Source organism: Cydia fagiglandana, chromosome 3 (genome assembly GCF_963556715.1).
Source record: "Cydia fagiglandana chromosome 3, ilCydFagi1.1, whole genome shotgun sequence".
NCBI classification, from domain to species: Eukaryota; Metazoa; Arthropoda; class Insecta; order Lepidoptera; family Tortricidae; genus Cydia; species Cydia fagiglandana.
Window position 1 is genome coordinate 1,720,293 of NC_085934.1, and position 14,651 is coordinate 1,734,943.

General features: G+C 38.8%; 1 protein-coding gene across 1 annotated transcript in view; it reads right to left on the reverse strand.

Moving 5' to 3' along the window:
• Positions 1-13,628, reverse strand: part of LOC134679826 (peroxidase-like) — a 46,674-nt gene extending 33,046 nt beyond the window's left edge. Inside the window, exons 1-6 of the mRNA XM_063538725.1 lie at positions 13,583-13,628; positions 10,997-11,131; positions 10,138-10,436; positions 6,905-7,139; positions 1,656-1,864; positions 1,046-1,216 (exon numbers count right to left, since the gene is read on the reverse strand). Of these exons, the coding sequence (XP_063394795.1) occupies positions 1,046-1,216; positions 1,656-1,864; positions 6,905-7,139; positions 10,138-10,436; positions 10,997-11,127 (1,045 nt within the window). The 5' untranslated portion in view covers positions 11,128-11,131; positions 13,583-13,628. The remainder of the gene's footprint in view (positions 1-1,045; positions 1,217-1,655; positions 1,865-6,904; positions 7,140-10,137; positions 10,437-10,996; positions 11,132-13,582) is intronic.
• Between the last annotated feature and the right edge of the window lie 1,023 nt (positions 13,629-14,651).

Consider the following 14,651-nt stretch of genomic DNA (forward strand, 5'->3'; position numbering starts at 1 on the left):
GAATTTTTTTTTTAATTTTGCGCACTGTTTTTTTCAGCTCTATGCCAGTTTTTCGTAAATTTCAAATTTTTACTTGCGCAGTAGTAAAAAAAAACCATTTTCTACGCGTAAGAAGATAGCAAACCAACTCAACCTATTTAATTTGGCTAACCGTTTTAATTTGGCTAACGATGTACCTAACACTCTGTATAGAGTCAGACCGAGAAAAGTCTGCAGCGATTAAGATAGCCCACACAGTGCAAGTGTAATTTTTTTAAACGTCAAACTTCTATGAAATGATGTGTAAATAACACTTGCACTGCGTGGGCTATCAAAACCACTGCAGACTTATCTTGGTCTAACTCTAAACTCTATTTAAGTTGTCTAAGCTCTGTTTTTATTTTTTAACTAGCGACCGGCCCGGCTTCGCACGGGTTAATAAATTATGAGAGGTCGGAGAGAGTGAGCTGGTTAATAACATATACTAATCTATGGTGAGCTGTTTGCCATAATAGCTGTTTGCCACTCACACTCGCCGACCTCTGCAAATTATACATTAAACCTTCCTCAAGTAGCACTCTATTGATCGGTGAAAACTGCGGTTTTTACAAGCTTTTATTTTTTTTTAGTTTCACCTGACCGTTGTCTGTGTGTAATCAAATCTTGCAAGTTAAATTTGATCCACTTCCTGGTTTCCGATTGAGCTGAAATTTTGCATACATACGTAAGTCGGGTAACAATGCAATATTATGGTGTCATCGAGCTGATCTGATGATGAAGACAGGAGGTGGCCATAGGAACTACCTATGTGATAAAACAACGAAACCTAATTGTGTTTGGGGTTTTTAGAATTGTCTCGATGAGTATTAGTTGCCTGTGGGAAAAAAAAGTACAGTCGGCGATAAAAGCTTGTACCAAAAATGAAATTTTTGCCAAAACTTATTACCCATCAATAGAGCGATTATTGAGGAAGGTTTACGTATAAAAATTGTTAAGTTTCCACCCGTGCGAAGGCGGGGCGGGTCACTAGTTGTTTTATAAAATGTAGTGATTTCGTTACACATACCTTTGCTGAGAGCAGTGGCGGTTATATCATGGTCTATGAACTGCCCCCAGACAGCTAGCATCACGGTGAACGAGATGTCATGTGCGTAGCTAGGCCTGTGGACCGTGAGGCTGACATCTCGGGCGCTTGGGAGAGCGGTTCCGTTGACACCTCTCCGTGGAGAGCTGATGCCTGAAATTGTAATTATAGGTATAACATTATGAACATTTAGATCGTCGTGAAAAATCTAACTTCCTCATAATTGTTATGTTATTATTGCACCACGCATAGCAGTTGCAATGTAACAGCTAATACTGTAAACCAGTTAGAATGTAGAAATTGTCTCACAAAAATACGGTAAACAATAGAATGATTTTTCCAGTGTTTCTTATTGGCAGTATTGGAAGGAGTAGAAAATCAATATTACTACGCTAAATTGACAGAAGATTCCGATGAATCTGGTACGATTCAGAGCAAGGATCACAATCTATATTCCTGACTTCCTGAGAAAGTCCCTCACAAACTAGCCTTCCGTAGGTAGGTACACTATGTACCTACTGCAAAATTTGAAAAGAACTGTGGTTAACTCACTTAAAAGGGAAGTTGATTTAAAGAAATTAAAAAAATGTACCATCTCCATAATCTGCCGGCAACACCCTCCTGAAAGGTGTCCTAGACACACCCCATCGTAGTGGATTAGCTAGATTATTACAGCTTCCATCTTGGCTTCTGAACTTGCTGGCAGGGCACACAGGAGTGGTGTCTCTGCAGTAAGGTGGCTCTTGGAAGTGGCCGTTGGTGGCCGGACCGCGGCCGATGCTGCCACCGCGATGTGGAGTGCTGAAAGGAATATAATTTTCACCTCAGCAGATCGAACAAGGGTACTTTGCTTCTTAAAAACAGTGAGCAAAATGCGATTTTGCTCACTGGGTCATTTTGTCACACTCAGTGAGCAAAATCGCATTTTGCTCACTTAGTGAGACAGTATGAGTGAGCAAAATCGCATTTTGCTCACTGAGTGAGACAAAATGTCATTCAAGTGACTTTTATAGTCAAATGTCATTTCAACATGCGGGGTCTAATACAAGTTCGATATACTTGGGTTCTATTATCTCTGTCCCTCTAGGTATGTTCTCACTGCTTAGGGTGAAAAATTTTGTGTACTACACGAGATCAAAGTTATTTACATCTCGTGCGCTTTTGAATCCCTTACTACGCTCAAGATTCTATATTATAGAATCTTTCGCTTGCACGGGACTTAAAATAAGCACTCGAAGAAATATCAAACTTTGATCTCTTGTTGTACAAATAACTATTGTCAGTCAGTAAGAACCAGGAAAACTATGCTCATCCTTTTCTTTTGGTTACTAGTACAGTTGCCATAAGATATATCGGAGCGGTCAAGGCGCTCACAAATATCTGAGCACCCCTCTATCGTCAAAGCGCTAGAGTGCGTGTTCAGATATTGTGAACACCTTGGCCGCTCCGATATATCTGATGACGACTGTACTAGTGTAAGACAAAGATAGTATGATTCTCTCTGTCTATGATTGAAATGAGACAGTCCTTACACAAACTATAATTTATTTTCTGATTGCTGCAATATATAACTCTCTCTTCTCCTAGATATCTATCCCACATCCCACATGGTGGCGGGGTCAGCTTTCTCGCTTAACCTTATCCACTTCGCCCTGTCCACGACATCGCCCTCGGATAACTTGCACTCACTCATATATGTCATTTAGCACACCAAACCATCCCAATACCAACATATCCACTCACATGATTCATGCAACTGTAGTTGCGAGCTGTCACCCTTATTTTCACATAATAATAGAGGGCACTGAAAAATAGCAATCATGTCATGATTCATGCAACTGTAGTTGCGAGCTGTCACCCTTATTTTCACATAATAATAGAGGTCACTGAAAAATAGCAATCATGTGAGTGGATATATACGATAAGTAACGAGAAAAAACATCATCAAACATTATCATTTCAGGAAGTACAGTTAGCATCAAATAGATAGTGACAGCCAAAGATACCAAAAAGAGTTTGAGCCCATATATGAAAAGTACCCAATTAGTTTGGTATACGAAATCTTAATTCAATCATTACAGTTTACAGTAGAAAAAATCTTTAGACTCGGTTTTGTATGATAAAAAAAACATTAACCTCACAGTTTGCTAATGTTTTTCGTCAGGCGCTAATCATACCGCAAAAAATCTCGTGTTTCGTGTTGAAACTTTCAATATCTAATACCAAAAATGTTTTTACATCCTAGATAAGTACCTACAGAATTGGCAATTAGATTGCTCTAATTTGTCCAACCGATCTGGTCTGGCTTTTACAAATTGGTACAAAATCATGATCATTGGATTAGGTAAGTAGTAGGTAGTAAATTGGCTAATCAAACATTAGCGCCATAAAATATCGATTGTCATTTGTTAACCAGTGTGGCCGATCGAAACGCTAGACTTCCCCGTTGGTAACGGATCTGTATAGCCCGCGAAACCCGATACGGCTCAGCCAATTGGAGTGTGAACGAGGCTTGGCGCTACGCCTATATGTACCTATGGGGCTGTTTTATGACTATTATTTAGTGTCGGATTAAGATGTTTTGATGCCCTAAGCATCTCTAGACCATAAGCCTTTCTTTAGTTTCTCCGGGGTAATTGATCGGCTTTGATAGACGCCTGAGATTCGGTAAGGTCCACAGGCAACGGTTGAAATTGGTTATTGGTTCGGTACTGTCAATTCCTATTACTACATCGACAATATTTGAGCTATAAAAATCCATTTTAAATTTAGTATTGATTCTACATGTGTATAACTCTGGCATAGCTTTCACTGCATCTGAGAACCGAGCCAAGTTTAGATTTTCTAAACTTGAATAATTATGCGGGCGTGCATTTGCGTCGGTAAACAGACAGGCGTTTAGTATTTAAATCTAATTTTTGATAAAAACTTGTGTGTAATAATAATAATTTTGATGCAACTCTGTCTGTCCGTCCGTCCATCCGTCTGTCTGTCACGTTGCTAGATATTTTGAGATAGCCATTCTAAAAATCTTAAATTCACTGAGGCTGCGTTATATCGAAACAGGTCCTTTTAGAATTCGTAGGCTATGGACATTATTGGTTATTTCCAACGGAACAAGTTTGTTATAAATAGGAAGTCAAATATAAGTTTTACCAATAACAAATGTATGGTTCATTTACCTTGTCAATTTGAGTCACATGGTAGCAGTTAGCCAAATGAAGCCGAACAGCGTCAAGTTGCGTGGTCGCCGGGGTCAGGTTACACCTATCACATTTCACGATACGCTGACTTCTGTTTACTTTGGTAGAAGCTATCTTAGGATTAATACGGTAACGTTTTATTGAAAGACATTGGCAGTGGCGGATTTGCAGTCTTTGCGGCCCTAGGCCCCAGGCCCTGTAGCCGCCCCTGTCTCAGTTCAGCACCCATCTCTCGCACCCAAGATCTATTAGCTGACGTATCTTAAAGTTCGAATAGGGCAGTGAGAGTACGTCAACTTACTCAACTTATACGTTAAGCTACATGACATGTTATATAGTAGGCATATCCTTTATCTATCGGCGATGGCCGACTTCCGTTCCGATTATACCAATTGGAGACAATCAATTACAATACTAAACTAGATCAGTTATATCACAGTAAGTGGTCCTTTTACTACGATGATTTTGTTTACTAGAGGTAGAATTTGTTTACTTTGTTAGTCACGAAAGCTATAGTAGCTTAATACTTACTTCCAGAAGGTAATTACCGTGCCGTGAGCTTACCGTGGGGCTTAGTCAATTTGTGTAAAAAATGTCCTATAATATTTATTTATTTTTATTTTTATTTAATTACCGACCTTTAGACGTTCGGCACACGGTGCTACAAATTGGTGCTGCGAATTGTTTCTAAAATATTTTGCCTAATGGGAAAATATCGGTTTGTGTGCGGAATGAAATTTACCATTTGAATTATTCCTAACGTGCACATTTGTAGCTACATAATATAATATCTGATTACGAGTAGAAGCCAAAACCAAAACGCATCGCACGCAAAAGGATGGGTGAAGATCGGGCAGCCAAAAAGGCCTACTTGGGTCGACCAAATGGACGCCGTCCTGTTGGTCGTCCTAAATACCGTTGGACAGATAGAGTGGAGGCAGATCTCCGTGAGCTCGGAGTCGGCGAAAGCTGGCGGGATACCGCTCCTGACCGATCAAAGTGGCGTGCTCTTGTGTTGGAGGCCAAGACTCATTTTGGGTCATCGCGCCAACCATTTAAGTAAGTACGAGTAGAAGGGTTGGTTAAATTGTCAACGACAATCTTCATCTTAAGTTAAGTACTATCTTAAGTTTAATTCTCAGCTGTGCAGGAAAAGGAAAGCAAAGTGGAGGTGTGGGAAAAGGTATGAAAAATCATCCAGTGCATAACAATACGAAATGTGTATTAATTAGAAGCCAATGGTTTAACAACAAAACCTCAGTAAAATCTTTGAATAATTACATAACAAATTATCGGACGCGGCTGACGGACGCGGCTCACAGCCGCGACTTATACCTATCTAGATAATGAATATACACTAAACTGTGCAAACTATCGGAGGTAAGCCGTGGACGTGACCTTGAGCCTTCGGACATCCGACAGAAATCTGGCGCGCTGGATGTTCCTGTCAGCCGAAAGCCACGTCCCGAACACTGTGCACACTTTTATGTCGCGCCCGTCAGCCGCGTCCGTCAGCCGCGTCCGATAATTTGTTTCCAGCTTTATTATTATTTGCGACTTAGGATATTCACACACTGCCGCTTTAAGCGCATTCAATTGTAGGTATGTTACCTTGTACTTGTACGATATGTTCTACAATTAAAAGAGATTTCAAAATGAGTTACTGCTCTTATGCTTAGTGCGGTAGCGCGGGATCACATATAGGTAAAGTACCTACTTTGAATCGATATCCGGCGTGTGTGAATAGCCTACGGCCCAATTCGAACAATGCTTCTAAGATGTCAGTGTTAAAAGTGATATTTCTTCAACCAAAAACGTCACTTTTGACACTGACCATCGGTAAAAAATTATCTAGATGGTCAAGCAAATCTTGTCAGTAGAAAAAGGCGCGAAATTCAAATTTTCTAGGAGACGATATCCTTTCGCGCCTACATTTTTCAAATTTGCCGCCTTTTTCTAACTGACAAGATCTGCTTGACCAAGTATATTTTGTTTGCTATAAGCAATACTTAGGTACCTGCCTACCCTCTAAGGACCATTTCTTTATCAGAATCGGCAAAAAATTTCGTTCTATCGACGTCAGATTATAAAAAGTTCTATTGCCAGAGCTCGTCAGATTGCCAACCTGATATGTCAAGTGTCAGATTAACAACCACACCTATTGGTTGAAGCCGTATGTCACGGCTACGGTCTGTCAGTGTCAAAAGTGACGTTTTTGGTTGAAAAAATATCACTTTACAGAAGATAAAAGTTAGTAGCATTGTTCAAATTGGGCCATAGTCTTTAAATTTAAGAGTTCTTATCGCGAAGCGGTAACAAATAATTACAAAATTAAATACAGATCAGTGGATATGACACAAAAGACATAAACAACACAAATACTTAAACATTCACAACACAACCCTATTCTACAAAGTGCAAATATAAGCTAAAGTGCAAATGTTAGGCATTACAGTGCAGTCACTAGCTGTCACTTATAAGTTATATTGTATGTTAATATTGGTCAGTTCATATGCTTAGAAATACATATCTTAAAGTATTGCTTAATTTGAATATAACTCAGTAGGATAATGAATATAATGATGAGTGTGTCTTCATTTAAGAGTCAAGCTAAGTATTCGGATTATAAGATTATTACCCGTTAACAAGCACTTTAGTAGCCTCCTCAGCCGCATACGCAGCATCAGCCAGCGGTTTGACGTCAGCAGCGGTCGCTGCGGCGCGCTGCGCGCGGTGCGCCGGCGTGTTGCGGCCTAGCGCCGTACGGGCCGCTTCGGCGCGCTGTTGCGCCGCCAGCGCAGCGTTGCCACGGGATACGGCGTCAGATATGTTGGCGGCGGGGGGTGTGCTTGGCCAGGGAGGTGAAGGGGTTTCTGTGGAGACAGGTCGAGTTGAAATCTTCGCCCCATAAGATTTTATTTAGGTACGTACTTACGTTTGTACAGCGGACTTACTACGAGAAAATAGGCAACCTAGATGATTCATGTTGTATAAGTTGTATACTTTCCATTGGAACTTATTTCGTTCGCCAGACAAGTCGGTTTCGGGAAAGTCGGGAAATTTGAAGATGTTTTTATAATTATTTAAAAATAGCTTTTAACATATTTCTTTAGGCAACCCTATTTAACTGTGTTCAGGAATATTTTTTTTTTCATAAAATACCTATACGTTTCATCCGTCAGACGTACCGGTGAAGGTCGACCATATATACCGGATCTCCTACTATAAGAACTTAAGATATCATTTTCTACTCAGAATTGCAGATGTGGGTATTAAAAAAGAGATAAGTACGTAATTGAAATGCGGCCTTGCGGGTTCGGCTTCGGACGGAATCATAAAATAAACTAAAATACATGAACGTCACTTCATAGGGTCAAGGCGCCAAACCAAACTAGTTCAGATAGAGGTTCTCTCAAGACAGGTTCTATAATCAACAATTAAAAACTAAATTCCGTAGCAGTCATCAAATTTGTGGAAAAAACATTAAAGATTGTCCAGTTAAAGTATATTTAAGTGTTTTCTTTAACCGCAAAAATTCTATCATAATGAATGAGGTGAATTTTATAATTTTGAAGGCTATTCTAAACAATTAAATGATCTTATTTGTCATTAAATAAATTGCAATATAATTACGAGTAGGTATGTTTATAGGTGCCAGTCATAAAGTGTCATGTAAAATGTAAACGACATTTACACTCGTAAATGTAGGTACGTACTTACCATCCTTTTAACAGAAATCACAGAATAAGTAATATATGTAATAGCATTACAGAAATACAAAACAACACATATTTTAACTGTTGGCCATCGGATGGAATTTCATCTATTTTATTTGCAATAAGAAACCTGCTAAGGTACCTTCTAAGGGCTATTTCTTTTTCAGAATCAGCAATAAATTTTGTTCTATCGACGTCAGATTATAAAACGTTCTATTGCCATAGTTCGTCATAGCGGAAGCAGTTATAAAGTTGACCCAAAAATTTTTTATTAAGCTATGAGCTTCATCACATATGTTCCTTGAGTAATTCTAAGCATTTCAAGCCTGGGAGCCAATAAGAAATGTGTGTCTACTCGGATTTGTAATGGATTCAAACTTTAAACCCCTTTTTAACCCTGTTAGGGGATGAATTTTACAAAACGCTGAAATTACTTTTCCTGTCTTTTAATAATATCCCCAAATACAAAGATTCAAGTCCCGCGTTCGAAAATTTTTTTGATATCCATACAAACTTACAACTCCTTTTTCACCACCTTAGGGGATGAATTTTCAAAAACGCTGAAATCAGTTTTCTTGTATTTTAATAATATATCGTTTTACGAAGTTTCAAATTCCTAGCTTAAAATAAAACTTGAACCCCATACAAACTTTCATCCCCTTTTTAACCCCCTTAGGGGTTGAATTTCTCAAAATCGCTTCTTATCTCTTGTACACTTTATAAATGTAATCTAGTGTGCAAATTTCAACTTTCTATCTTTTGTAGTTTCGGCTCCGCGTAGCAAAAATCTCCAACCAAATTTTTCACCTTTTTACGTTTTTCTTGTAAAATTACTATGAAATTGAAAAAACAAATATCAGCAATGAATTCTACGTCTTTGGTTTATACGAAAATGATACCAAACTTGCCCTAGTACCCACCAGGATCAGAGTAGATTTTTTTTAAAGATGACGGATGGCGGCCGTCTTTGTACCCCACCCTCCCCCCCACTTCAGGCTAGAAATGCTTAGAATTACTCAAATATCAGATGTGATGAAGCTCATAGCTTAATAAAAAATTTTTGGGTCATGTATGGCAGCGTTACATAACTGACTCCAGTATCAGATTGCCAACCTGATATGTCATATACTTATGTGTCAGATTAACAACCATATTGGCTGAAGCCATAGGCCTCAGAGACTACAATCGGGAGGATGGTGTTATTTTAATCTCAACTTACCTAACGCACCTAAAAAACATGCCTATAAAACTGAGATGAATTATTTAGACATAGGTTACTCACCTTTCCAAGGCCTTTTTTGTTCATAATCGTCATTAAAATTGGTTTTGTATCGACTTCAGTTTACAATACAATACAAAATACCTACCTTTTTATTGCACACCTCAATACAGAAAACAAAACATAATTTTTTTTTTTTTTTTTATTATGAATGGGCTTACTCATGGCCACAGACTAGCCGAGGCGTAGACGTGGCCTACGATGGAGCGAGCTCGCCCAGAAGGTGCCTGTTCACTCTTGATTTGAAGGTTGCCGGGTTATAAGAACACGGAAATATAGACGCCGGCAAGGAATTCCATTCCTTGGCAGTGCGCATAAGGAAAGTAGAAGCAAAGCGCTTCGTGCGAATTGGTGGAATATCTACCAAGTAAGGATGGAAACCGGCCGTGCGTCTAAAAGTCCGATGGTAGAATGGGGACGGTGGAATAAGCTCGTGTAGCTCTTGGGCACACTCCCCGAAGTGCAACCTGTAGAATACCGACAGGCTGGCGACTTTCCGCCGATGGGCCAAAGACTGAAGCTTAGCCGTTAGCTTCTTGTCGCCAATCATCCTCCTGGCTCTGCGCTCCACTGAGTCCAAAGCGGCGAGTTGGTATTTAGCTGAGCCATCCCACAGGTGGCTGCAATACTCCATACACGACCGGACTTGAGCTTTGTAAAGTGTTAGAAGCTGTCCAGGTGTGAAGTATCGCTTCACCTTATTTAGGACGCCCAGCTTTCTGGCCGCAGTTTGTGCTTTAGACTCAATGCAGAAAACAGTCATACAGTGTTGTTGCCATAACATTCAAATTAGAACCATTGGACTTTATGGATCGGAAGAAAGTTAATGTATTAATGTTAATGCTGGGAAAACTGGAGACAAAAAGCAATACTGACCTTCTAATGGCCATTTCTTGTTCATAATCGGCAGTAAATTAGGTTCTATCGACGTCAGATTATACGCCGTTCTGTTGCCCGAACTCGTCAGATTATACGCCGTTCTGGTGCCCGAACTCGTCAGATTATACGCCGTCCTATTGCCCGAACTCGTCAGATTGCCAACCATATTCAGGTTGGAGCCGTTGGCTACAGGGATGACGATCGGCAGAATGGTGTTATTGTCAAGGTCGTCGCCGTTGAAGTCGTCGGCCAGGTTGTAGGAGACGGTGACGAGGAGAATGATGCTGAGGAGGACTCTGTGGAGAAATGTAGTCATTAAATGCAATATTATACATTTAGGTATTCTGCTTTACTGTGGCGGTTATTGACGTGGGTGTCCACGGTACAGTATATAAGCGCCCAAAGAGCCAGGCACAAGAAGTGCGTTCGCAGCGTTCGGGCGTTGCGTTGCGTCGCGTCGTCGCAACGCATTTGATGTGATGTGGGCGATGTGGCATGTCATAAAAATATACGAGTAGGTATGAAAAACGACGCAGCGTTGACGATGGGACGACACATGCGATATGCGATAAAACGCAAAAATAACGCACCACCCCTTTCCAAATATATTTACTCTTTGCCTCTCGAAGGTACTTACCTATCAAAAGAGACGTATCTGACGCGTAAGAACAGCGTAGGAATGGCGCCTTCACAATCGTCTGATCTGTTCTGGCGATGGCGTAGCACATCAAAACGCGACAGATGACCGTAATAAATATGGTGAAAGCGATAGATAGTTTATTGATAGACTTGTATGAATTTAATTCCACAGTTTAGCTGTGCTAGGTAATATGGTGTTCTTATATTAATAACTCACAGTAAAGAGACACAGATGGCGCACTGGCAATTCCTCAGCCGCTTGCGGTAGCGCCGCGTTATGCTGGACTCGAAGACATACGTTGGCTGCACTAGAGGCGTTCGCTCACCGCTGGTCCCCGGCCGCTCCATTCTTCTGTACTAGGAGGAGAAACAGGTTTTTAGATCATAAAGTTAAAAAGGTAAAAAAACAAAAGAAAGCATCAGAGGTCCGAAGCACGACGAAACCTTTTCTTAGTTTGAGTTTGACGTTTTCTTAGGTTGATGTAGGTACCCACGTATATTTGATATGAAAGTTTCAAAAAAGTTGAAAAAAAAAATCGAAAATTTCAGGAAAATATCAGAGGAATATATGGAAACTTTCATTTTGGAAAATTTCCGACGTCACATCAGAACTGCCAACTGGTATGATAGCACCAGTTCGTGGTGACTTTGCGCCCTTGGGCATTTATATTTAATAAATAATAATAATAATTAAGCCTATATCCTCGTACGTCCCATTGCTCAGCTGGGCACAGGCCTCCTCTCATGCGCAAGACGGCTTGATGGGCTACAGTCCCCACGCTAGCCCAATGCGGATTGGGGACTTCACATACTCCTTTGAATTTTTATATTATTTCTAGTATTTCTACTGCGAATCACGAGCTTTTTGCGTTTTTACTGAGAAAAAAGTGTCCCCAACATTTTTGGTCCGTTTAGTTACGGTGTCTTTTTCACAATCGCTTAAGAGATTAGGTAATTGGCAACGAATTAGTGAACAAAGAGATTATTGTCAGCAATATACTTAAAACAGTTCCTTGTCTTTTATTACAGGATGTAAACTTTAACCCTAAAGGTGGTTTCACACTTGCAATTAGCGAACGAACCTAGCCTTCACCGTATAAGTTACCTGCGCTCTAATTTTATAACTAGAGTCTGGCTAGCCAAAAATTGTTGACAGATATTTCGTTGTTGTATCACCAATTGTCTATGATTTGAAAAAAAGCTAAAAGTCAGTTGTCGATTTATGTCATTCATTCAAATTGTTTGCGGTTTTTATGGGGTTTATTTTAAATAATATTAATAATTTCTATGCTGAGTGAGGTTCACAAACTATTATTTAAGCTCGTAAATAATTACGACAATGTGCGAAGTCGACGTGTAGCGTTGTATAATGAAAAAGTGCAATGTTTACAACTTCTAACCAAATGTAAACAAAATACGAGGTTGGTGCTCTATAAATATTTTGATACTTTAAGTACTAGTTCTAACATTTGCCGATTACTTTGATTAAGTACGTGAATTTATTAATGCCTGAATCTCATAAATAGGACAAGTGTATAAAGAAACGGATAAATTAAAAGTTCTGAAAAATATCTATAAAATCTAAATATTGGAACGTAAACATGTGTGTTTGTCGTTGACTGTACTTTAAATAGTGGTAGAAATTATGTGAGCTGACTTTGAGTGCACTTAAACGTTTATTTAGCTTATTTCCTTAGGTACCTTATTTGTGCACAGAATATCAAAGATATTGTCTAGTATCAAAACTATAATTCCTACTACACAAAGTGTGACCAGCCCAAGATTTTTTGAATTTCCCGCCAATAATTTAGGTAAAATTTCAGTAGCCAGACTATATCTGAAACAGAAACGAAACTAAGAACTATACCTACCTATTTTGAAATAACGTGAAATTCATCTCTTTATTTCCTCATTAAACATAATTAAGGAAGTTATGAGTTATGAGCGATGAGTTATTATATTTTATTTACTTTTAATTGGATTATAGTATCCTGTAATTTTATTCGTCCGTATCGGTATGGTTGGATCATAGAATTGCGAGCGCGACAATTACAAGTCTATGGATTGGATGCCTAAACTATAGGCAAGTGCATAATTACTCTTGTATGGAAATCAAAAAAATTCATTTATAAAATTAAGAATTTCTTTGATTTGAAATTTCCGAGATTTTTCCAACTTTTTGGAAACTTTTACTGCAACTTTCACATCTGTATCTCAGTTGATTGAATACTATTATTGCATTTAACTTTACAACACGATTTTTAAAATTATTAACATCATGACATGATTATGAGCATAACTATTTGTTCCCGAGTTATGAGTGTTTTAAGTATGTGTATCGTCGCCAACGCCAACGCCAAGCACCCCATATAGTACAAGCTTTGCTTAGTTTGTGGCTAGGCTGTGTAACATGTTCCTTAATATTTATTTTATTTATTTGTAATTAACTGCTACTTGCCTGACTCTTGTAAATTATTCTGTAGAATGTAGTTATAAATAGCTGGATTTTGGTTATCAGATTTTTTAACCCAATTACATTAGGCATTACCAATTCACAATGATCGAGAGCTGAAATCGGTTCAAATTGTATGGATTTTTCATTATATTTTATTTAGGTACACATACCTACGCGCTGCACCTTATTAATGTCACACATTTATGTCGAAAAAAATATTGGTAACCTCAAACTTTCCACAGAATCAACAGATGCAGTCCGGATTTCAACAGAGAAGCGAAACAGGTTTCACGAATGTATAACTAGCCTTGCTATCAAAACAAGATAAACAAAAGTTTTAAAACAAACTTACTTTTGCCGGTGTATATTTTCTGTAAAGTTTTAAAAACTTTGTCACTTATTATAGAACTTAACTTTCATTGAATTTCACATCACTCATTTTGATACACCAAATCAGGAAACAAAACTAGGCGAAGTTTATTGTTTTCTTTTTCTTTGTATTTTTTAAAACTTTTTTTTTAAATTACGCGCGTTTGAACGACCGGTGACCAAGGCGAGCGGTTACTGACTGCCAGGCTCATTAATTGGACAAACACATAGAGTCTACTAAGGCTCTACTTTTTTGATATGAATGGGCGCTGATCGGACCACCGATTAATTATTATATTGATGTTATAATTAAATTAATAATAAACGCTTGGTGGAAAAGTTCTGCTTTGCAGAATAAAAATCGGTTTGGGTCTGGTTTGGGTACTTATACTCAATTAGCAGTCTTTGTGATTGTAAAATATTTATGGAATGGAATGAATATGTAAGTATGTATTATAGATCTGTATCGTTGTTTCAAATTTCGGAGGTTTTCCATACCTATTAATTTTTTTTAGATAACTACTAAAAACTACTACTTAAAATGTTAAGATTTTTTTTTTAAGATAATGGAGCCAAACGAGCATGCAAAACCAGTCTGGTTGTAAGTGCGTTGCCGGGATTTAAGATGAGAGTACGCTCTTTTCATGAAGGTTGAATTAAGGTCGTACCGGTCGGGAAATACCGCAGGCGACAGTTCATACCACAGTTGCTGTGAGAGGCAGGAAGTTTCTGAAGAAACACACAGTTGAGGACTGTCGAGTGCCAAAACCATCTAAGTGGTGAAGATGGAAATTTGGCCGCGATGAGCGATGGCGGAAAGAGGCGGCAGGGATATCCTAAATTGTTGATATAAATTAAGTTACACACAAACTTATTTATATCTAGAGCTATATAGGTGCCTTTTTAGTCAAATTTGGCTAAGGGTCTTAAGTACCGACATTCTTTATTGGGCGATGCGTGAATGAAGCCATACCAAAGATAAAACGGTTAGAGTTCTTTCCTGTTAGGGGCGATGTAATGCCAAGTAATTCTATATTAGGAGACGATA